This window comes from Gallinula chloropus (assembly GCF_964237585.1).
Source record: "Gallinula chloropus genome assembly, chromosome: 1".
Taxonomy (NCBI): domain Eukaryota; kingdom Metazoa; phylum Chordata; class Aves; order Gruiformes; family Rallidae; genus Gallinula; species Gallinula chloropus.
Genome location: NC_140085.1, coordinates 127,955,400 through 127,980,644, shown reverse-complemented (window position 1 = coordinate 127,980,644; position 25,245 = coordinate 127,955,400). Strand labels below are relative to the sequence as shown.

Genomic DNA, 25,245 nt, shown 5'->3' with positions numbered 1-25,245 from the left:
TCTTGTTTCTGGAAAAGGAATTTAAAATTCTGGCAGATGATTAAGAGGTGATGCTCCATTAGAGCTAAAACTCGCCTGTGGTGGAGCAGTTGCATAATGTTATATGAAGGAAAGGCCTGTCTATGAAGGGAGAAAGGTGAACTGAAAAAAAATACATGCTCTGTCTACATCCCTTCTCCTAAGACACTTTGTGCAGTTGAAGCGTGAATCCTGGCTCCCACCATTTTTCAAAACATCAGCATCCTGATCTCAGCCCTGACAAAAGTAGTCACATTCACATCTGTTCTAAGCACTTCCCATCTGCCTTCTCATTTCATCAGCGGCTTTAGGATCTTGGGTTTCTAATTTGTACTTCATGTAGGTTTACTAGAAGGTTCTTCGGTATGTTGCTGAAGGTTTTCAGGGTTGATGCTGTAAGCATTGAGTCAGATATATTTCTCTGTTACACCTTTTGTTGTGAGTTGGGATGCCAGGCTTAAATGTGAGCCTGTGCTGAACAGCTTGGTGATGGGAGTGGTAATAATCACAGATATCTTGATGAAATCAATGGCTCTAATATAAAATTGCTACTTTTAAAGACCCCACTATTGTTCTTTTTTCTTTCTTTTTTGTTTTCTAAGTCAGTGGTTGCTGAATGGAACATAATTATGAAAGGATTTCTGTTCCTCGCATGCAAGGAGTGTTCTTTTCTCATTATGACTTTTTCAGGATTGAATAATAAAGACTGCACCTGTTTTCAATTAGTAGCGTGGAAGGGAAAATTTTGATACTGCTTTTTGTTTAACATGTTCATGATCTTTGTTTATGCCTCATTTGCTGTGATGTCAAATGCATTGCCTGAAGAGTAAATACTATAGGATAATCATAAGACTCTTTAAAACTTAATGATTTTTTTTTTGGAGGCTTACTTTTCATAACTCCTTTTACTATCTTAGGCAGAGAACTTGAGAATTTTAGTCCTATTAACATTTTAAAGAAATAATGAATAAAAATTGCCCTTTCTTTGCCCTCTGTGAGACATTTTCCCTGTCTCTTGACTTTGCTTGCTTTTTTGATTCATTGGTAACGTGATCTTTCTTTTCACAGACTTTGTGTTTTATAAGACTTACTCTTTTTTCCCTTTTTTCTTCTTTTCTCCCCCCTTCCTCCCCCCCCCCATTATTTTCTTCTTTCAATAATCAGGCTTACAGGGGCTAGGCCCTGATACCTCTTCTCTCATCCCCCTGTTTTACGTATGAGCTGTCTCTGAAAGCGCTTCCAAGTTATCCCTGCTTCCACGGCACGTGTGTGTGGCTGGTGTGTGCGTGTTGGGCTCAGTGACCTCCTGTCCTGGTTCCGGCTGTGACTGAGTTCATTTCCACAAGGAGCTGGCACAGGTGAGCTGAGCTGGCCAAGGGGTATTCCACACCAGGTGACATCATGCCCTCCCCCATAAAAGGGGGCTGGCCAGGGAGGGGCAGGTCTGTGTGGCTCCAGCATGGTCTGAGTGCAGGTGGAGCGTCTGGTTGGTCGTTGGGTCTGTAAGTTGTCTTGTGTTATCACTGTTTGTGTATGTTCAGCTCCAAGTCCTGTTGTTGTTGTTGTTTCCCCCTCTCTTCTGTGCTGTCTCTGCAACGTGCTCTTCCCTTGCCCTGTGATGTGTGGAGATCTGCCCATTCCCCTGACAGTCCTTTTTGGCACCCAGTGTGGGGCTGGAAGGGTTGGGATAATGATAAATCTGACTGGATTTGTCCAGACAAAAGCAGTGATAAGTGTTTATAGTGATGTGTAAACAGTGGCTGGTCACAGTGGTGGTTTTGGTCCCGTGGCTGTGGTATGTGAATCCACACTTGCTCTATGCAGTTCCCCTCTGGGGGAGAGGGGCTCGGTATTTTCAATTTGTTACTTTTGCTATCCACTTACAATAACAGCAATGGTCGTGAGATTGAGCCGGTATTTGTATGTGGCATTTCAGTCCATACCTTGGACAACATCTCTTTTGATTGATAATTGAGTAATTATCAAGTATGAACCTGATCTGTGGGGAAGGGTGGGGAGGATACTTTCTCATCTCCTTTTTCCCTTCAGGTAGATTACAACAGCATTTGAGAACTCTGACTACCCTTGGGATGTTCAGGCCAGTCTGTTCCTGTTGCCTGGTGTCCTGAGTGTGTTTCAAGTCCTGTTCAGGGTTGCAAATATGCTGCTTTAAGGATATCACCCAAAGATCTGCCCTGGGTCTGGACAGTCATGGTGTGTGGGAGAATATGGGCAGGTATCTAGAGAACTTCTCACCTCCAATGGTTTGCAGCTTCGCCCCTGAGCAGTTACAGGACCCTGGAAAAGCCATAGACTGAGAGGGAAATGCTACTGCTATTCCAAGGAAGCACAACTCACTGCACTGTGCTGGGCCCTGGCCACTACCTACCAAACCCTGCTTGATGGTAGGCAGTGCCATCAGGGGAAGAGAAGGCAAACAAACCCGCAGGCACTGGCAGCGGCCCCAGCGGCCCTGTGGCTACTCAGACCCCAGTGACAGACGTTGCAGCTGAGCCAGAAAACCAACCAGTGCTGGTACCAGTCACCCCTATGCAGAAGAAGAAATACAGAAGGAAATCAGCTCACTTAGTGAGGGGTGATGATGAACTGGGGGATGGTCACGAGAGCAGGAGGAACAGGCAGAACTGGAGGTCATCACCCCATCCTTGTCCTTGAGTGAGCTGAGAAATACATGAAAAGACTTAAGCTGCCTTCTGGGTGAGCATGTTATCACTTGGCTGCTTCGATGATGGGAGAATGGAGCCAATAGCTTGGAATTAGGAGACAGGGAAGCCAAGCAGCTGGAATCCCTGTCTGGGGAAGGGGCATCAAGAAAGTGACTGGGGCAAAAGGCAAAAGCCCTCAGCCTCTGGAGGTGACTTCTTTGAAGGATGAGGGAAAGGTATTTCTTCAGTGAAGATGTATGTTGGTCAGGGAAGTGGACCCACTGTGGAGGGGAGGTATCCAGTGCTTGAGGGGATTAGCTGTGTGGGAGATGGTTTGTTGTGATCGGGACAACACACATTTGCCCAGAGATTCTGATGAAGTCCAGTGTACCCAACCCATGTAGCAGAAGCTTGTGGAGTAGAAAACCTCACCTGAAACCAGGACACCACCAAAGGTTCTTTCCATCCTAAATTATTCTGATTCTGTGAAATTTTAGGATTAAGACTACTTATTTGTCCATGCTAGAATTGATTGAACTTTGTCTTTGCGATCCAGGCAGCCTTTTACCCTGTCTTAGCTCATGTATCCTTTCTACTTCACTCGCTTATATGTGTGCCTCTGACAGGTTAACTTCTCCATGCTCTTAATATTGCCAGCTGTTCAAAGGACCAACTCCTGTTTTGTGGTCTCTCCCATAGTTTCACCTTTCTGTGTGCTACAACCCTATCTTTTTTTTTATCCCTTTAAAAAAAAAAAAAAGAAAAAATAGAAGGCTGCTGGGGACAAGAACTTCATCTTCCCTGTCACTTAGATCTATAATTTGAGCTCTTTCTAGATCCTTTTATTCAAACTGTCTAAATCTTGAAGATTGCCTCTGTATTAAAATCTCTAAGATACTCTGTGCAGCTGAAGCTTGTAGCCTGGCTCTCATCATCTTCAAAACTGCAGCATTCTCTCCTCTGTCCTTGACAAAAGTAGTCTTGTTCACATCTATTCCAAGCACTCAAGAAATGATTTTCCTTAGCCTGTCACACTAACTCTGTCATCCGTCTCAGTGCATCTTCACTGATTTATCTTTGATCTAATGGAGTACAAAAGGTGCCTTTACATCTGATAGGTCGCATGGCAGAGATAAATTATCACCCTTAACCAAGGACGTGTTTGTGCATTGTCAGACCAAGGAGGAATGTAGGCTTCAAAATCTCTCTTAAGCCGGAACACTGTTTCTGAGAGAGCCCTGGGATTTCTGATTTCGTTAATAGTAGTGCTGCAGGGAGAGTGTCTTTCACATAATCAGATTTCAAATTATTTGGAGTTTGAAGGGATCTCAGGTGAAGCCAAGTTTTTCAGTTGTACATGGAAGTTTTATTTGTAATTCCTGAGCTGCATGTGAAAGCTAGCTAGCCTTGTTCCTTTGAAATAATGAATAAATTCATTATTGCAAAGTTTATCATTGCTTGATGAGCAGTTTGCAGCGTTTTGTGTTAATGCCACGATCCCTGTGCAGTATGATAGTGCCGAGATCTCTGTGGCACGCACAGTCGTGACGTGGTTCACAGTGACGAGTCGGTTGTGCCAGTCCTGCTGTGCATCTAGGCTGTGTGGATGTCTGCCTTGGTTATGACTCCTGCCTTAGCATCCAAGATTTCTTGCCATGTCATGCATCTTTCTGTGCCACCATTTGTTAAAAATACCCAGTTGGAAGCTCTTCACAGTCAACCAGCTTCTAACAGTTGTCTTTTAGAATGTGTTTCTACAGGCTTTACAAGTGTAATCTCGGTCTTGTGGTACTGAAGTGTAGGAAAAACAGGTTAATTATATCAGTCTAGCTGAACAAGGGAAAATTATAGATGACACGTGTTTCAGGAATGACTGACTGCACAGGCATTCTGATTACCTTCAGCTTTCACTGCCTTCTCTCTCCTTCTTCCCTCTCCCCAAGAATTATCAAACTAATGTAGGCAGAAACGGACTGTGAGAACAGAATCCTGAGACTGGCTGTGTGATGCCATTTTCATTTTCACACATCAAGGTGGTGTTACTATAGTGATAGAGATGAGAGCATGAAAAGCTATACAGGTATCCATTTGTAAAGCTGGTGTTTAGAATGTGCTGATACATCGGAAGGATTTGCTGTTCAAGCCCTGAACCAGAAACAGGTGTGTTTCTATGCAAGAACACATACTAAGCTGCTTTAAGCAACATTAAGATTGATTAATTTAAGAATTACATATACAATTCCTTGCTCTGCTCTTCCATAGGCGTGGTATTTTTATTTGGCAAAGTTTGGATTGAGTCTGCAGACACCTATGTCAGCTGTTGTGTGACAGTGAAAAATATTGAGAGAACTGTTTATCTACTACCTCGTGAAACAGTAAGTATATCTTTTTGAGCATGTCAAACATAAATACCTTTCATTCTGCTTACAGCAGGTTACGAGTTCTGGTAGCGTGTTTATGGGAACTGTTGAAGCTAGTGTTGTCTGATGTAGGTGGCAAAGTTAAGTACAACATATACACAGTGTATCATGTGAGGTGCAGAGTAGAGCCTTGCTGCTTACCTCCCCTTCCCCACTACCCCCGACCCTAGTTAACAACTGCAGACAAACTGTCACCTTTAGGCTTGCTGCTTAGGAATGAAAGCTATTGTGAAGTATTATTAGAAAACTTAGTGGTTTTTATCCACTGTTTCAAAGAATATTTTTTAAGTTGGGGTTTCTTGGCTGATTGCATTGTAGTTTTCCCTGAAAGAAGACATACATGATTCAAAATAGCAAAGCAAAATACAAGGTACTGGTAATGTCTGTGGGCATTTTTTTGTTAATTTGTAAACCTGACTTCTGTTTTTTTGAGGAAATTGACTTATCCACTGGCAGAGAGACAGAGACTCCAGTGACTCTAATGAGTGTTTTCAAGGAATTCAATGACTGCGTTTCACCGAAGTATAAGATCATGAAATTCAAATCCAAGGTTTGTCTACAAGCATCCTATTCAGTTTCTTTCTCTTGTTCTGGTTCATAAGGTGGGAAGTCTATTGAAACGATGTCTGTCTGGGGGGAGGTTATGCTGAAATGCAAATATATCACTCCTGACAATTGTACCTGCTTGTGTCTTCCCAAATACCAACACTCCTCCAAGAACAGTAAATCTGCAACATGGTTGTGCCACCAGAAGCTTAAACATACTGCTTTTGAAAAATACTCATTCATAGCTGCTTTGAAACGGGGCTGACTGTCAGGGAGCCTTTCTTCCTCGCAGAGATACTTTTGAGGACAGGGAACAGGTAGTGGTTCTGATACCTGAAGCCTGGGTATCAGCTCAGGGCGTCAGCGTTTCAAGTGGAAGATCCTGTTGTCCAGCAGATAGGCCAGTGCACTGGGATTAGGCTGTCTTTGCTTCTCACCAGGTGTCCTATCGAGTCTTGCCTCTTGGTGTGGTTCATCTTCTGACCCTTGCAGGTTTACCTTCTGAGAACACGTGCTGTTTGGAGCACGGATTGTGTGGTGCGTTTACGGCAAGGTCTTGAGACTTAAGCTGTTCTGGGCTTACAGTTAAGGGCAGGAGTCTTAACAGTGTTGTTCTGCTGTGTTCTGTTTGCTCACCAGAGCCTTAGGAGGACACTGGGAAAGCAGAACGTTGCTATAATGCCAAGTTTGCCCCTACAGTATAATAAATACATGTAACTGCAGGAAGAGAGCTGGCATTCTGATCGCATTGCAGAATCAGACTGACTCAGTTTGCCAGTGTGTGACAGCTTTATTATTCATTCCTGTAGAGCGTTTTATCTCTTGGCAGGGAGGTGGGGAGTTTGTGTGTCTAACAGGGAAGTTGTGCCGAGTGAAGAGCTCAGGAGCTCTTGTGTTTCTTGAAGTGAGATGTCATTAGTCACCTGATGCTGGGCAAAGCTGGGTTTCCTTGTAATTACTGGGTGGTGTGAAGTTAGTTTTAACTTTCCCCAGGCTGCCAATCTTCTGACTGTCAGATTTGTTCCTGAACTGTTGATCAAGAAATGGGATAACAAGTAAAAATGCTGGAAGGATGTAATTTAACAACATGCAAATGAGGGAAAATAAAAACAAGTTCATGTGGTACTTCAGGTTGGAAAGACCCTTAGAAAGTGGCTGAATTCAAAGCTACAGTACTTCAGAAGGTTTAAACTGTGAAGTGAAAATTTGAGCACCGTTTCTCAAATGGCAAATTCACGCAAGACATGACATCTTTTCATCAGCAGGTAGCATGACTTACATCAGTCAGGAACAACAGGTGCTTCATAGAACTACATAAAACTATGGGGCTTTTTTGTTCTAGCTTATTTTCTCTCAAAGTTCTGAGGCAAATTTAGCTTCCCCCCCCCCCACTTTATCAGTGTTGTTTCTTTTGTACATTTGATGATAACTTTGGTTCTGTGTATGGAGATCAGAAAGGAATGAATTTTACTGTGGGTAAAAAACAAGTTTGTAATAGCTCACCGTTCAAAGACCCTTTCAAGAATGAGGAAGGAAGCTCAGGGCAAATCAATTTTTTGTTAAAAGAGAAGATACAAACACTTGTACTTCAGAAATGGGAGAAGGAGGAGAGGTCTTGTGAAAAGATGCAGAATCTTGGGAAACGTCCGCCTCAGTGCGAGGTAATCACAGAATCTCCTGAGTCGGAAGGGACCCCTAAGGATAAAGTCCAACTCCTGGCTCCACACAGGGCCAGCTGAGTCAGAGCATGGGACTGAGCACATTGTCCAGATGGTTCTTGAACTCAGTCAAGCTCAGTGCTGTAACTGATTCCCTGGGGAGCCTGTTCCAGTTCCCAACCACCCTCTCAGTAAAGAACCTCTCTTCCTACTATCCAGCCTTCCTAATATCCAAGGCAAGATGCTTTTGAGTCTCTGTGGCTGACACTCTTATGTGGAAATCCAACACTCAGGTGGGAAGCCCCTGCTTTTCGGGTCTCTGCTGTCCTGAACAAACCTCACCGGTACCTGACTTCTGACAACATCTCGCTCTGGAGTCAACAGTCTCTAGTAAAGGTAGAAGGAAGGCACTGAACAGCACTTGTAGGTACAGCAGGTATTAGAAGGGACAAAGAGTTCTTTGTGCCAGCCCTGAGGTAGGAAGTGGGCCTAATATAGTTTAACCTTCAAAGACGGCCTTTAAAAATCTAGGTAAAATCATACGCAGGAAAGATCTAAACTGTCACTTCTGATGTTAGTTCAGAGCTGCTCTGTTTTTTACTGAGTTTACGCAGAGCTTGGAGTGAAAGACCCAACTGGTCTCTGGACATGACTGCTGCATTACCCCCAGGGACCCCAGATGCACTGGAGTGATCCATAGCAGGAAGGAGTAGGGAAAAAGTAGCACTAAGGCACTGATTAGATCTTCCCTAGAATATTATAACACTTCATCACCCTGATCAGGAAAGATTAACTCGAGTGACAACAGGTACAAAAGACCTGTTTAAATTAGAAAGATGAGACAGAGAATCAGTTATACCAGGGATAACTATGAAAGAGCTTTAGTTTATTTATTTCTTTTTAGCCTGGTAAAATGATGAATAGTAAGACATTTTTGTGCTCTAAAAACATTAAAAGGGGGTGAGCAGTAAGACAGCTGTTTCAAGGACAGCTGTAGCAAAAGAACAATTTTTAAAATTTTAATTGATTTGTAAGTTAGGATAACTGTGTGTGCAGAGCAGCTCTGGAATAACCTACCAGAAGTGCTTCTAAGCAGTAAAAATTCCAATTCTGTTTGAATTTGTCAGACTCTCAGTAGACAGAATTTCAGCAGCACGGTAAAAGGCTGTCCAGTGCTATTTTGCTGAAGTAACGTTCTGCTGATTTTGATCGTTACTGCCTCCTGGAAGGGTTTAATGAGAACTGGAAGGAAGCAGGAGGGTAATGCACTAGTAATGTGGGGGATAAGAGAAAAGACAGGTTTGGAGAGCAGGGCTGCTGGTGGGGCCTTTGTAGGACTATTCAAAGAGAGCATTACAGTACCTCAGCTATTCCAGCTTAATGTAAAACTGGCTGTGAGCAAGTGGCACCGAATCTGTCCAGGCTTACATCTCTGCAGCAGGGGGTCCTTCTGCTGCCTGCAAGATAATTGTGGTTGTAGTGGGGTTGTCTCATTACTGCGTCCTCCTTTTCTTTTGTTCCTCTCTGAGACACCTCAGTTTGCCTGGTTATATGCCTTAATGATTTGTTTTTCATACAGAGTCATCATCTTGCTTTTCATTGGGGTGGTATCACCAGAGACGATGCATTGGTTGTGTGGCCCTCATGTCTGTGTTTCCATAGGTGTGTGCAGGGCTCTCAAATCGTGGGGGGGGGAGGGGGCACTCAGCTGAGTGAATGCTCCCAAAAAACCACAATCTTTGCCCAGTTGTGACTGTTGAGAGCTAACATGCTTTGGAAGAACCTCCCCTATTGAGTGAGGTGCAGCCAGCCTTCCACTACTCTGTAGCTGGTGCTTTCAAAGATACTTTTTTTAGAAGGCACAGCACTGTGAAACTGAGGAACTCTTATTCTAGCTAAGGGTGGAAGTCAGGAACGTAACTGCCACGCATCCATAGCTCTGTGAGGATGCAGAGAAAGCCAGTCTCTTTACACTGAGACAAGTTGTTCTCTGGGGGTGTGTGCATGTGCATCTTGGCCTTGCCAAGCACCCCAAACTTGGTCCCTGGGAGCAGATACACTTAAGCCGCATCATTTCCTCCCGCACCTGCTGCTAATTGCAGCTTCAATGGGTTGCACTGCTGCCAAGTTAGCAAGTCTTCACAAATCAATTTGAAAGCAGCCTTACTCCACTCAGGAACTTAGCAGCTAATCACTGCTGCTCATTTCTGCTCTCTGAAGGGCCACTTGAAGGGCAGATTACTCTGCAGCAAAGCATTCATTCACTGCAGTTATGACCAGACGCTGGTGTAATTGAGCTGAGCTCTGTGGAATAACGCAGATGAATCACTGCAGCACACTATTTTTACACTCTGTTCAGCTTGCGTTTGCAACAAGAACTTGTTTGAAGCTCGAGAGGATTTTTTAAAAATTAAAAAAAAAAAAAGGGGGTGGGGGGAAGAGAAGGAGAGGGGGATCACCAGCCCTGTGTGCTGAAAGCAGCTGCGCTGCCGTCTGTTATGTCGCAGCCCTGATGTGCTGCTTGTGTGAGGTGCTGCTGTGGCTCCACGGTTCAGATCTACTCCTGCACGCTCAGCTGTAATGCTGTTCTGGCCTCGTAGCGGTGCCCCCCTACCAGGCTACGTTACTCTTTCTCTGCTTTCATGTGGCCCTTGGTGCCGCAGTTGTTTCTGGGTTTGCCGCCTTCCTATTTATAGCAGAGGGCCGTCTCCTCTCCCACCTGGGCTTTGCAGGCTTAAAACTGCAGCGTTAGGGGAACTAGCAAGCTTCCTTCACTGCTCACTGCAGTGCTCTGAGTGAGCTATTGCTGATGCTGTTAATTTAAGGAGAAAGTCCAACTCCCAAACCAAGTAACTCTGAGTTTCCCTAACTGTCTACATGCATTGTTTATTTGTAAATTTTATTCCAATTTACAGAGACTTTGTTTTTTCTTACTAAAGTTACTCCAGTGCTATATTATGCTAACTATGAGTAATCTGCTGAACTTGGTGTGAGAAACATGCTTTGAAATTTAAGGGGCCGTTGGGAATTACTGTAGTAAGAGTAAAGCTCTGGCCCAGTTAGGGCATAACATAGTAACAATAATATATACCAGTGGTGTAGATGGTTTGCAAAGTACTCCAGAGCAGAGTATATATATTATGGGGCAGAGGATGGCATTTCAGCAGGTACCATAATGTTGTTGCACAAGGTACTGTAATTATTTGGAAAATTAAGATGGTTATGCTTACAGATTGCCAACCTGTGCATGTTGTGGAAAATCACTATTGTTCCTGAAGAAAGCAGAAGGGATACTTACTTTCAGTAAGGTTGTACTTGACTGTGAGGCTGCTTTAACCATCCTTGCTGAAGATAGGTAAACATACTTTCTAGTAAAACCCAAGTCACTCAAAGAGCAAAAATACAATGCTGTCGTAAAAGTGATTCTGTTGTAAGCACATAGCAAACAGAATCAGAGAACTGTAGGGGTTGGAAGGGACCTCAAGAGATCATCGGGTCCAACCCCCCTGCCAAAGCAGCTCCCTAGGACATATCACTCAGATAGGCGTCCAGACAGATCTTGAATATCTCCAGAGAAGGAGACTCCACCACCCCCCTGGGCAGCCTGTGCCAGGGCTCTGTCACCCTCACTGTGAAAAAGTTCTTCTTCTGCATGTTGGTGCGGAACTTCCTGTGCTCCAACTTGCAGCCATTGCCCCTTGTCCTGTCTCCCAGCTGGCAGATGGCTGGGAAGTTGGTGCTCTCGGGTGCCTCTGAAGTGCTGGTACACGGAAGCAGCGCAGGAGGGGAAGCGCTGTGCGATTGCAGGGCAGCGCTCTCACTGGGATCACGGGGTGGGATGGGACATGGCTAAGGACAGGCTGGGATGGGGAGGAGTGGGAGGCCCTTTGACTCAGTGCATGGAGCCTTGTGTGAGGATGGGCAAGGGGCTGGTTAGCACATAGGTCAGGAATAAAGGGCAGACTACTGGAGGTGACACCAAGGTGGAAAAAGGAAAGCCAAAGCCTACCTGCAGTTGAATCTGGTGTGACTGGGTTAAAGAGCAGCATAAAAAGCTTCTGTAGGTGCAGGAGGGCTAGGGGAAAATGTGAGCCTGCTGCTGAAAGGGACAGGGAATGTGGTGATAAAGGGCGTGGAAAATGCTGAGATACTCAATGTCATCTTCATCTTGATCTTTACTGCTAAGTCCAGTCTTCAACAATCCCTGACCCCAGAAGACCAGAAGGAAAGCCTGAGTCAAAACCAACTTGTCCTTGGGGAAGGAAGATCAGGGTGGGGAACATTTAAACAAATTGGATATGCACAGGTATGTTGGACCCTATGGGGATGCACCCATGAATGTGGAGTGAACTGGACGTTGTTGCTGTGAGGCTGCTCATGATTACTTTCACAAGGTCACGTGGATCAGAGGAGGTTCCTAAGGACTGGAAGAAAGCAGATGTCAAGAAGGCAAGGAGGAGGAAATTCCAGGGAAATACAGCCCTGGGAAAAGATGATGGAGCAAATAATTGTGAAAACAACTGTTTTCCAGAGACACAAAGCACAAGAAGGTGCTTGGCAGTGTTTGGTGTGGATTTACAAAGAGGAAATGATGCTTAACCAGGCTGGTAGCCTTCTGTGAAGGGACGAATGGCTGGCTTGGACAAGGGGAAAGAAGTGACTGTTGTTTATCTTGCCTTTAAGTCTCTGTTAATGACTCAGTGATGGTGCAGAGCACACATCCAGCAAGTCTGCAGATGTTATGAAACGAGCAGGTGTGGCTAATATACCGGAGGAGTGTGCTGCCATTCAAAGGACAGGCTGGAGGTGTCTCATGGTCTACAGGAACCTCATCAAGTTCAACAAAGGGCAACCTCAGGCACAAGGTCTGGAGTAACCTCAGCACCACTAGTTTGGTGCTGGTGGCTGACTGGCTGAAAAATCAGCTTTGGAGGGAAGGATCTGGTCATCGTGGTAGATGTGAAGTTGGACAAGAGCCAGTGATGTACCTTTGTGGCAAAGAGGGCCGTGGGCATCCTGCATGAGGCAGAACATTGTCAACAGGTTTAAGGGAGGTGGTTTCCCCTTTATGCAGCCCTGGTGAGATACATGGAGTGCTGTGTTCAATTGAGCTCCCTACATGGAGTGCTGTGTTCAATTGAGCTCCCTACCATGAGAAGGGTGCATGCATACTGGAGCAAGTCCAGCACAGGGCCATGAAGATAACTGTGGAGACTGGAGTATCTGTCATGTGAGGAACAGCTGACAGTGTTGGAACTGCTCAACCTGGGAGACAGAAAGCTTGGGGCTGGGGGATTAGTGGTGCAAATCTTATAATTGTAAATAAACATCTGATGGGCAGGAGTAAAGATGACTCTGGCAGACTCTTCTCTCCCATTGGTGCCCATTGGAGGATAAGAGAAACAGGATCCATTTGAAATACACAAAATTTGTCAGAACAGAAACCACTTTTTTACTGAGAGGAAGGTCAGGCCCTTGTACAAGTTGCCCAGAGAGGCTGTGGAGTCTCCATCCCTGTGGATATTCAAAACTGAACAGGAGAGGATGCTGAACAACCTGCTCAATTGACCCAGCTCTGAGCGAGTGGCTGGACTAGGGAATCTTGGGACATGCCTTCCCATTTGAGCCATTTTGTGACTTCTGTGGTGGTCTGCAACCATTTTCATGAGTAAGTATGAAGCCTGTGAATTTACAGAACGTTTCTGGGTTTCCTTAGCTATTAAGCATGTATTTTTTTGTTCTGCAATGGTTACTATACCTGTAAGTCAATTCTGTAGAAAATCTTCATGCCAAGAAAGCCTGAAGAGATTAAATACAGGTACTATAACATTCTTACCATCTTCAGATGGTTATGTGATGTTTGAGATGACAGAAAGGCCAGCCAAAACATACATTACCTTTCTTACTGGACAGAATGAATATTTAATTGGGAGATGCTGAAAAAATAATATCTTTGTTTTATACAGAAAGTGGAAAAATGTTATGCATTTGAGATCCCGGATGTTCCAGCAAAATCTGAATACTTGGAAGTTAAATATTCGGTGAGTATTATTAATTCAGTGAAAGACCATAATCTGCTTGCTTAGCTAATTAAGAATTTTATGATTTATTCTTTTTTAAAAAGTAGCAGGATTTGATCTTTACTAGCTCGTGGCTGTACCTCTGTGAGGTACCAGTGTGAGGTTTCTTGCTCATTGTCTTGTAATTAAAAATTAAAATTAGTTAAAACCAATACCAATTAAAAGTAGGTTAATAACTAACCTTCAGGCTTTGTTGTTAGCATTTGTATGTTGGCTGATTCTTAACAGGAACAGTTCACTTCACTACCAGATAACCTGTGGCATGTTGCTTTGTTAGCAGTGGCTCCATTTGCTTAAATAAAGCGTGAAGGGCAAAAATACTTCCTAAACTTCCTGCATTCCTCCTGCCTTTTCCCCTGGTTATAATTTGCTTATTGGCTTACAACAACCTATACTCTCAATCATCCTGCTTGATTTTTGTATTGCTGTGCCACTGAATCAACTGATCAGCCCAACAACCCTTTAGTTAAACTGGGTCAGGGCTTGAAGCGCTGCAAGGCCCTTTAATTTACTGACCTTAAATGTTTCATCCAATCCGTGTCCAGAATACAGTTGATCTCTCTGCTTACGTGGCTCTACCAAATAGCAGCTGAGTGAGAGGGGTTTCTGTTGGAGAGCTGTAAAATTGAGCAGCAAAGGTTGGGGGAGGGGGTGGAAATCCTGTGGGGACATCAGTATCTGTTCTTCATTAGGGAAAATGCTTTGATTTGGTTCCAAATGTAAGAGACTCAGCAGTCTTGAACCTATCAGGCTGGTTACTGAGATAATGTCTTTTTAAACCAGTTTTTTATACTAGTCCTAGATGCAGGAGCAGCATCACGTAGGGATTTGCCAGCACTCAAATTTTTCTTCAGCTGTGCAGAATACCACCTTTGTATGACAGGCAAGAGTGAAGCTGTAACTATCTAGTTAAGTTTGCAACCTGAGCAGTACCTGTATTAAAATGGTCATTGAACGTGGTTGGAGCCTTGGCTGATGACAGGATTTCTGTCTTATATCCAGTATGGATGAAGAAATCTTGCTTCAGTGCGTGTCTACGTTGTGGTCTTGGAGTTTGTTATGCACCTATTTAAGCCCAGTCAATAGTGTAATTTCTTCAGTTACTGTAAGGTATTAGGGGTGGAGGCTTTGCCTGTGGGAGATCAGAGTGGGTTTGGCTATTGTGTGGTTTTGCTAAGGTGCTGTCTGAATATAGTGTGTCAGCTGCAAAGGCTTGTGTGGGGTGGAAGGGCTGACTGCTTTCTGTGCCTCCCTAGGCCGACTGCCCTCGGCTTCCCCAGGAGCTGAAAGGACAGACCTTCTCACACGTGTTTGGAACCAACACCTCCAGCCTGGAGCTTCTCCTGATGAGTCGGAAGATCAAAGGGCCCTGCTGGCTGGAAATAAAGAATCCACGTACGGGGGTTTGCCTGTGAAATACTCTTTGGTTGCTGGAAAAACACACATAAGCATAGATTGGGGGAGGGAGGAGGGGGTAAATTGTACAGACAAATTGCAGTTTTCTGAATTAACCTTGCAATTTATTTGTGTATTTTTCATTATCTAGTACAAACTGCAAGTTACTCTTCTTTTTTTGAGTGAGGGCTCGATCCATGTAAAGCTGCGTGCTGTACAGGTGACAAAATCACTTCAAATGGCAGTGAGAGGGAACTATGCAGTGCCTAGCAGCTACTCTTGGGTGCATACCCTTATTTCCCCCTCTTGATATCTTAAGATTTGTGGCTTGGGTGTTTTTCCTGCAAATGTACCTTTTTAAGAACAAACCACAGCTGGATAGCTTTTTGTGTGCGTGTGTGTGTAGTGGGGACGTTTTTTATGGCACTTAGAAAAGTTTGTGGTGTGGAGCTTTTTCAGTTTGACATCCTTTCTGCCTCGTGAGTGGCGTGCAGCAGGTACAGGCTGTTACACCACCTTATTTTGACCTCCTTAAAGCTCTTTATTCAGCATGTGCTGCCAAATGCCAAGAAGGTATGATAGTTGGTCATACTGGACAACAGCTACATCTGTTAGCCCAGGTCTCCTTGGGGCAGCATGGATGTAGAACTGGCAGGATGAATGCTGGCTCCAGGAGGATTCTGCTCTTCAACACCTTGCTCAGTCACTGGCAAAGCTGGTACCAGTAAGGATTTTGAGCTGGACTAGACCAGACAAACCCCTCTGCCAAAAGATGGACTAGCTGTGATGGGTTTTCCACCAGACATTGGCAAGTGTCAGTGCACTTTCTGCCACTGATTTTTAAAGGCCTGAGAGTGGTTTATCACCTGTACTCTTTGCCCAGGAATTAGCCTCATGGTTTTTTGGTACCAGTCCAGAGCTATTGTGTTCCTCATACCCAGCCTGACAAGTTTCAGAGCAATGATAACCAGCAGTTCAGGCAGTATTCAGTTTTACTTAGTGCTGGTGTGTGTTACCTTCACTTAGAACTGCCTCGCTTGAGCTCAAATACTGTTTACACACCAGAGGTAAATGGTATTCTGGGGGGGGAACTCTTTTGTTCCCCACTCCCACGTTCTGTTAGAGACTTCAGGTCCCAAAGAGTCTGTTACCTTGATCAGAATTGCTCATTTCAAAACTCTGGCATGCTCACTCTTGCTGAAAGCTATTAATTAAGATCACTAGTTATATTAATGCAAACTTCTGTAGCCATTGCACTGCATTTTGTGCCCCAGAGCTGGTTTATTGTTTTTTTGGGGGGATATATAGTTTATCAGAAGGTTTCTTCTGTAGCTTCACTTCCCCACTTCTGATAGAGGGTCTTGGAGATAAGAAGGATACCTGAAAGGTTTAGAATAAGCAAGTCTCAAACCATTTGATCACATTTCTATGACTTCAAAAACTGTTGTCGCTGTCCAGGATGAAGCTCTCTGCAGTTTGAGTGTCAGTGCTGGGTAGCACCAGAGCTTTTCTGGAGCAGCAGTCTCCAGACTTGTTAGATTGTGCACCTGTCAGTAAAAAATTGAGCCTGTACCCCCAATGTATGGATATTTATTTATAAATTAATTTATTTATAGGTTATAAATTATTTATTGCTGTACTAATTACTGTACTACTATCATGTACATTATAAAATAAACACAAACCCAGAGTTTAAAAAAGGGTTAGGTATGTGGAATAAACACTTTAAATGTATTTATCTATTAATAGCATAAAAATGTTTTCTTTCCATGCCCCAATGGATTGTTTTGTGCATCCCTTGGGGTGCAGGCACCCCAATTTGGAGATCAAACTTGCACCCCATAGAGCAGTGAAGCTTTGCATGTTAAGATACTGGAAATTTAAAAGATGAAAAAGTCTTAAGCAAGTGATTGCCTGTCTTCCTTTGGAGAGATATTCAGCCTTTTATAAGTGAAGATGTTTTATTCAGTTACGTGTTTGCATTTAAGGTAAAATATGTGGGTTTCCAGAGAGGGGTGAAGGAATTTTGCAGGGAGTAAGATAACTGGATCTACCAGCAGCTGTCTTTGAAAGGTTACTCTGTCAGAAATATAACCTCCCCTTCTTACTGCCTACAGTGAGTTACCTCATAAGCGCCTTCTGTGAATGATCACTTTTTTTTTTAAAGCAAGTGAAGAATTAGAGACCAAAAACTTCTCAAATGATAATGAGTGGTGATCATGTCTCTTTTTTTTCCCTTTTTTTCATCTGTCTATAGACTTTTAGTTCTTGTACACTTTATGTATGAATAGCTTGCTGTGGTCTCTCTTACATTTTAGGATAGCTTATGCTACCAGGGAAGGATGAACTCTTTTAGGACATTCCCCCATCTCCTTATTTCCGTAATTGTGTTCCTGAAGGACTGTATCTAAATGAATTCATTACCTGGTGTGTTTCAGTCAGTCATATGTTCTTGTTCTCATTGAATCAAAATTCTTTAGATTAACACTTTGGCTGCCTTTTCTCTGGTGTTTGAGAAAATTCTGACTATTCTTTTACTTCACTTCTAATAATTTAACTTTTATGAAGCCTTTCCCCTTTGGACTGACCACAAGATTAGATGTAAGAGGTGGAGTAATAATTTAGGTGGTTTAATTTTTCTTCTACCTTTCTTTACTATGACTGTATAAAGCTGCCTGGAGTTATTATTGGGGGGTTGGTTGGTTTGGTTTTTTGGGGGGTTTGGAGGTTTTTTAGGGGTGTTATTTGCATAACATGTCTTCCTGACCTCAGTACAAAACTCCCCTCTCTTCTTGTTGCTAAAGACCCCCAGGTGTGGCTGGACTTCTGACTGGGGGAGTTAGGTCTCAAGGAATTACCAAAAGTTGGGCAGGATTAATCTGGAAGTTTGACTATCCCAGCAAGGCAGAACATCAAAAGGACATGCTCTGTGCACCAGTGCTGTTAGAGAAGCCTCACCTGGGGTTTGTGTTGTTTCCTCAGAGCCCTCAAGTCAGTCAGTCAGCTGGTGTAAGGTGGAGGCTGTGGCCATGAAGCCTGGCTTTGTGAACGTGGTTCAAGAACTTTCTCCTCCTCCACCTCTTGTGGTCATGTCCTTCAGCATGAAGACCACTCAGAACCCAAAGACTCACCAGAATGAGGTAGGTAATCTGCTCTCAGTTTGGTTTGTTTTTGCTCTTTGGCATACACTTGCAAGGCTTTTAAGAACTTCACCTGATAAAACATGCCTAAACATATTTACATATTTATTAAGCTAAAAATATGCCTAAACATATTTACATATTTATTAAGCTTTCTGTGGGCTTTCCAAAGAAATATTTACTGGGGTCTCAGCAGCATGAAAACCATAGGTTCAGGGGGCGTGTTTGGTGAGAATATTTACTGCTACAGTAGATCCTGTCTATTTTATCTGTTGTGTGTATAATAGTTATAAATGGAACTGTGCTAGAACAGCTGTTAATGGATTTATTTTGTTAGAGCCTATTGGTTCTAGGTGAAATTACTGGTTTTCTGCTGCTAAAATGAATTCTGAAATAGAATGAGAATTTGTTCTAAGTCTTAGAGCACTTACTGTTCTGCTGCAAGATCCTTCCTTTCCTCAGAAAGGAGGAGAGATGTAGGTGGCCACTCTCAGCTGTGGGCTCCAGACCACTATGTGTAGTTGGTCACATTTTATCTATCCCTTAACATAAGTCTCTCTAGCTTAGTGAGAAACTTAGTCTTCACTAGCAGGATAGGATGGCTACTTGAATGGAAGAAAAATCAGGGTGGCACATTTTTCAAGCAGAATTAGTCCTCTTGGTGCAGTTAAAATATTTTTGGGGGTAGCATGGAAAACCCCTGGTTTCTAGCCAATGTCATGAGACACAGGCAAAGTACCAGCAGGACTCTGCTTGCCAAGATCTTTCTAAAGCCTGTCTGCTTTGTCTTCTGTTGGGTTTTCCTGGCCAGTGTCTGGGGAGCAAGGTCATCCTGCCAGCAAAGCAAGCAGAAGTGTCAGTAAAGCTAGTAACTTCTGAATGCTAAAGCCTCTTTGCTGCTTGGCAGTCTTGACTGCCTGCTTGGGGCAGCCCTTCCTGAAGGAAGGCATCTCTGCATGTCCTGCCCTGCTCACATCTCCCCCACGCTTCATAGGGAGTCTTTTAAATTGGGGGGGGGGGGGATGTCTCTTCAGATTCAGGACAAAATTTGATAGAAGCAGAGTTTTCCATAATAAATTGTTTTCCCTTTCAGATAGCTAAAATAGCTTAGGAGAGTAAGTTCTGCTTAATTTTATTTCCTCTATTGGTAACTTGACTTTATTCATAGTTGGAATTAATTTCAAAAAGCTCTTTTGTAGAAACAAGAGAAGAGGAAAATTAAAAAAAAAAAGGGAGGGGGAAATGGCTATTGACAGTAGTCACATTTATGAGGTTGTGTTCTGTATCCCCTTGGTATAGATTGTGGCTGTTGCAGCTCTGATTCATCAGAAATTTCCTTTGGATAAGGCTTCCCCCCAGCCTCCTTTTCAGACCCACTTCTGTGGTATGTACTTGGGATAGTTTATGAGTAGAAAAAAAAAATCATTCAGAGTTTTTATTTTGTTGTGTTTTGGGGAGGTTTTGTGTGGTGGTTTTGGTTGTTGGGTGGGGTTTTTGGTTTGTTTTTTATTTTTTACTTCATTCTGTTGCTCCAACAATACTGGCTTACTATAGGTAAGTGACAAAGTTTCACCTCCTGGGCGGGCTTTTCTCCCTAATTTTATTTTACTGGTTACTGACTTTTTATTAAAGATTTTATTGAAAAAGTCTTAGTTTGAGCTAAAGGGAAGTAACCCTGGTCTAGGCAGTTTCCTGTCATTTCTATTAGTTCTACTTCATCATGTGTTCTCTTGGTTTACTTTATTCACCCATTAATTTAGACCATTTATTTGCAGTCACTTTAGTTAATTTTCAAAAGAAACCCCTGATGTCACATTTGTTTATAAACAAGGTTTCTTAGGGAAAAACCCTTGCAGCAGTGTTGTCATAGTAAGATCAGCTAAACTTTGAGAATCAGACCTCTGTCAAAACTTTGAATGTTCCTGCAAGTTCTCCAGAAGCTATGAATCATAGTTTTAATCTGCAGTGATAACCTCCAATATGAAAGATTAACAGTTTTTAATGCTATGCTAATTACTCAGTTAACTTTAAAGACAAGTCTCCACATCAGGCTAGCTTTTTGGAATTAAGAGGGCAGTTTTCCTTAGCTCCCTTTGCTGTGGATGGGTGCTTATGGGAAGGGTGGCACCAAGAGCTTGTGTGTAAGAACAAATATAACTTCTCTTGCAGCTGTTTCCAAACCGAGTGATTGCATTTTTCCTTATGACTTCAAAGAAGCAATTAAAAATAAGGTAATTTCATTCTGTTAGCCTTCTGCTTGTAGTACCCTTTAAAATACCAACTTGATGTTGCTTTGGCTGAGTTGTGTGATTCAAAGGAACGGCGTGATTGTTTCATGCGTTTTCCACTCTGCAAACCTAAATCCAGCTGTTTTACTCTGTGTGGCTTGTAAAAACAGAGGTGTGTGCTCTGTGATTCATTACTCCTGCTACTTGTGCTTCACAACATAGATGGTTAAGACAAGAGAGTAGGGAAGAGGCAAAAATTGTGATTAATTTTCATTATACCTGATTCTGTACTCATAGCAAACTGGGAGAATTTGTTTCCTCTTTCCTTGGAGAGTAAAGTCTGTCAAAATTTAGAAGACATCCTTTCTAAAGGGCACTGGGAGACCTGACAGAATAATAAAGTCACCTATTTTTGTTTTTCTTCCGCTTCTGTGCGATCTTGAGCCTGTGAGTGGAGGATGCACACTGGAGCATTTTCCTGGTGTGCTTGATTCTTAGGAGGCTCTTAAAATATCACTAGACACCTGCATACAAAAGCAAAATGGAAAAAAGCCTCTGAGAAAAGCTTCCCATGTCTATGGGAGTGAGAACAAAAAGCCTTGAATTACAGAAGGAAAGGGAGAGCTCTGTGGTGCTGTATTATTGTCTTGTAACTAGTAGGGGAGAGGAGATGTTTCCATTTTAAACTTATTGGGTCATTGAAATCAGGTGCTCTCTTGCTCCTTTTAGAATGCTAAAATAGAAATTGCTGCAACAGAGAGAACACTGCTGGGATTTTTCCTTGCGAAGATTCACAAAATTGACCCAGATGTTGTTGTGGTGAGTAGTTCTGAGACTTTTGAGAGTTAAATTAAAGCATATTGTCAGCTGGCCAGCTTTGTTCTTTTTCTTTTGTCCCCTTAAAGGTTTTTTAATGTTTATCTTAGACTGCCTCATGAATTGAATTTGCTTACAAGACAGCAGGTATACTTTGATACAAAGATGATACAGAATCTTCCCTGGCAGCATTTTATGCATCCTACTATTTCCCATAGGATGTGAAATAGGCAGTAGTACCCAACATGAGTTGTGGGGTGGGTTTTATTTCTTTACTCAGAAAAACAAAACACACTTTCTGGAAAAATGGGAACTCTTGTTTCCTCTTTCAGTTCTCATGCTCACATAATATCTGTCACCATTTGGACTGTGTAAATCAAAGTGCTGACCCATACAAATCCAGGGAATCTAAGCAAAGTTTTGTAATAAGCATTCTTATGTTGTTTATTGGCAGCTGAGGATTTATTATAATTACTCATTTTCTTCTTTTGCTATGCTTAATTAATGTACAGCTCTGACTTCCATTTAATGGCGTTCTGAAGACCGTTTGAAGCTGGTTATAAATCTGAGCTTTGTTCTATACAACTTATTACTTTTCTGGTAAATAGAAATAATTAAGTGGTGGGAATAGGATGAAATGAGCAGTCAGATTCCTGATGCTTTCAGCTCTCTGGGGCTGGTATTTCCCTATAGGCTGAGCTTCCTGGTGGTTATGGGAAGGAATCAGGGGAAGCACTGCAGCCAGTGGTTTTGAGTTTTTAAAACAACAGTGCTGCGTTAGTGGAGTTTAATTTGCACCTGCTTTGATTAGTGCTGTTGAAAACCAAGCTATATCAATATATATATTGGATCCATATATATTGGATCCCTCTGCTACAACTGTAAAGCTGTGGATGATGCTTCCCCAGCACGACTTTGCACCACATGGTGTATCTGGCGTGGTGAACCCACGGCGCCTGGTCACTGGCTGGTCCAGGGAGAGTCGTGTTCATCAGGGTTGTGAAAGCTGTGCTTTCAGCTGAGGTTGCAGAGTAGTGTCAGCAGCGTCCTTTGCACTGTTTAAACTTTGGGAGATACTGCTGGAGTACTTTGATATGTAAATACTGTAGTAAGGCCTTCCTGGCTGGATTTAGCTGCCTGTTGTAGTATCAAAGGGGAAAAAAATCAGGAACTTTTGATGTCAATATTGAGGCTTTCATGGATGTTGGGAAAAGGAATTACTCATAGCTAAGCTTATATGCTGTGTGAAGACTACTGGGGTTCTTTTTCCTTCTAAAAAACTTAAAATCCTAATCTCTGGTATCAAAGGATGAAGCTGTTTCATGTATGCAGTGAGCCAGCTATAGAGCTGATTTTGGTATTCTGCTGAGCAGCATTGTTAGTGTTAAGACTAATGAGTACTGTTGATGAACGTTCTTTTAGAAAGTGCTTTCTATGAGAGAGATAATGCCATCAATTAGTGTGAAAAAACCACAGAGGGCAAAGGAATACTGAGTGTATGAAAGTAAGTCTTTCAATTTGCATTTGTTGTAACCTTTTTTTATTATTTTTTCTGCTGCAAGGGTCACAATATTTATGGATTTGATCTGGAAGTGCTGCTTCAAAGAATTAATGTGTCCAAAGTCCCTCACTGGTCCAAGATAGGTCGACTGAGGAGGTCCAATATGCCAAAGCTTGGGGTAATAAGATTGCTCAAGTCTTTTAAGCCCCTTTGTGTTGCATGTGATTAAAAATGAATTAATTTTTCTGAGGAATTGTAAATGTGACACTGATGTATTTTGACTGTTGGTCACGCTGAATTTTATATGTCCCAGATCAGAAATGATGAGTGTTTATATGACTTTTATTACAGTAATAAGCTAAACTAATTTTCAAGTTAGGCTAATTTAGTTTACATATCTCAACTAGATGATGGTAATGACAGATTAATTGCAATAGTCTTTACTGTAACAGTCTTTGTCTGCTATAACTGGGAAATGAGAAGATGTGATTTGGATTGATTGGTGAATCATCCCATAGAGAGCTGCTAAGTCATTAATTCTGTAGCTCTTAGTACGTGTTTGTTAAGAGGACAATCTGTGGGGCTTGAACCCCTGAAGTGCTCAATGTGCCCATGTTCTTGAGGGTTCCTGTCCTTCTTAGAGGCCAAGATGAGTATTTGTGTGTCCTTTATTCCATGACTTTTTTGTCCTGCTGTTAGTACAAAAATACCCTTGGAGGAAACCAAAAGCCACACATGTGTTCTTGGTGGGACTATTTGAATTATTAAAGGAGAAAAAAAGAAAGTAAAGAACTATCCACATATACTGAAAGATACCAGGGATTCCTTTAGGGCATAACTCTAAAGCTTGAGTATTAGTTGTGTTTAGTAGAATTTAGAATAGAGCATTTAGTGACCCAGCTGACTTAACTGAGACCTGTAAGTGTACATTTTGGGTAGCTGTTATTTGTTAATGCTTGTGCATTGAGTTTTGTTTGGGGCTTTGTTTCCTTGTGTGATGGATGATGCTAAGGGTCGAGGGGGCTTTGCTGAGAGGAACGCTGCCTGTGGCCGGATGATCTGCGATGTGGAGATTTCGGCGAAGGAGCTGATTCGCTGCAAGAGTTACCATTTGCCTGAGCTGGTCCGGCAGGTGCTGAAAACAGAGAAGGTGGTGATTCAGCCAGAGGAGGTTCGAAATATGTACAGGTGTGTGGCTGTGCTGTGTGTCTAGTCCTCCACTGGAAAGCAGAGGAGCTAATTTCCTGCTGTAGCTTCATACTTACTTGGTTTGTCCCAGAGATGCTGACTTAGCATACTGGTACTTGAAAAAGGAAGAAAATATGTAAAAAAATATAAAATTGAAAAGTAAAAATTGTTTCAAGCTGCTCAGGGGTGATGGCTTACTATGTGCAAAGCAAACTGATTCGTGAGAGCACTGGTTTAGATGCACTAATATGATCTGTGAGCTTGAGCTTTGGGGTCTGAGCTTTGGGGTCTAGGGTTGGTGTTTTGGGTTTTGGATTGTGCCATTGGTTTGGGGTAGGGTTTATTTTGTTTTGGTCTTTAATTAAAAGAGCTCGTATATAATTCAGCACCGGTGTGCTACAGATGCCACGTGTACTGTACAGCGTATAGGTCTAAACTGCTACAGAGTAGGAAGGAGGCTGATTTTGTTTTACTAGGCCGTCCCCCTTCTTTCCCCAGTGATTCTCCTCACTTACTGTTCATGCTGGAAAACACCTGGATGGATGCCAAGTTCATTCTCCAGATCATGTGTGAGCTCAATGTTCTGCCCCTGGCTCTTCAAATAACAAACATCTCTGGAAATGTCATGGTATGTTTCTCTTGCTTTCTGCCCCTCTCCATTGTCCCACAAAAACAGCTCCGTGTTTTCTGTGCTTGATTTTGTAGTTTTAATTTGTAAACACTAATGGAGACTACATGATAGGAGTGTGAGAGTTCAATGATCTAGTGGAGTAATAATGTAAAACTTCCATAAAAATGTCACATTTGAGTTTTGTCCATGGTGATGGTAGAAAATAATAGTAGTAATGCTTGTTGAACTTAAAAAATAATTGAAGGACATTGTTGGGTTTATTTTTGTATGTCAGTGTTTTCTGGGCTTTGCTTTGAATTCTTTTGTCACCTTTCTCTGTAGTCAAGGACAATGATGGGCGGACGGTCGGAACGTAATGAGTTCTTGCTGCTTCATGCGTTTTATGAGAAAGACTACATAGTGCCAGACAAACAAGTCTTCAAAAAGCCTCTGCAGAAGCTGGTGGGTCCAGTTTTTCTCTCTCCAATAATTTGTTTTAAAAATAAATTTAAAAACCCCATAAAATTCTTCTATCTTTTGCATGTTACTGTTTTGTGAGAAGATGGAAGACCCAAGCTGTAACATTGAGTTACATGTTATGCTTAATTAATCTTTTTTGTTGAGTTGATAAGGGAGAAATGTGTGGCTTAAAGGGATAGTGTAACATCTTTTCCATTGTATCACAGATCTGTGAAAACTCAGTTGCTCTTTTAGCTTAAAATTTAAATAAGCTAAGTACTTGGCTATGTAGGAAAAAGTGTTGCTACTTGGCTATGTAGGAAAAAGTGTAATAGATGGACACTTGCCCTACAATTATTTTGCTAATGAACAGTATTTCAAGTAGAGTTTGTAAGTTTCAAGTAGAGTTTACAGTATTTCAGTATTACAGTATTTCAAGTAGAGTTCACCTACATTTCTGAGTGTGGGTAAAATATCCAAGGGTACTAAAAACCTTTCCTTTGGATAATATCAGTGTAAA

General features: G+C 42.4%; 1 protein-coding gene across 1 annotated transcript in view; it reads left to right on the top strand.

The window, feature by feature from the left end:
• The window catches only part of POLA1 (DNA polymerase alpha 1, catalytic subunit), a gene marked incomplete at its 5' end in the record, with an annotated part of 206,550 nt that overhangs the window by 9,356 nt on the left and 171,949 nt on the right, over positions 1–25,245 (top strand). Inside the window, 12 exon segments of the mRNA XM_084279542.1 lie at positions 4,947–5,059; positions 5,538–5,654; positions 13,275–13,349; positions 14,645–14,783; positions 17,766–17,923; positions 19,223–19,307; positions 20,093–20,154; positions 20,881–20,970; positions 22,530–22,646; positions 23,481–23,656; positions 24,155–24,284; positions 24,609–24,728. Of these exon segments, the coding sequence (XP_084135668.1) occupies positions 4,947–5,059; positions 5,538–5,654; positions 13,275–13,349; positions 14,645–14,783; positions 17,766–17,923; positions 19,223–19,307; positions 20,093–20,154; positions 20,881–20,970; positions 22,530–22,646; positions 23,481–23,656; positions 24,155–24,284; positions 24,609–24,728 (1,382 nt within the window).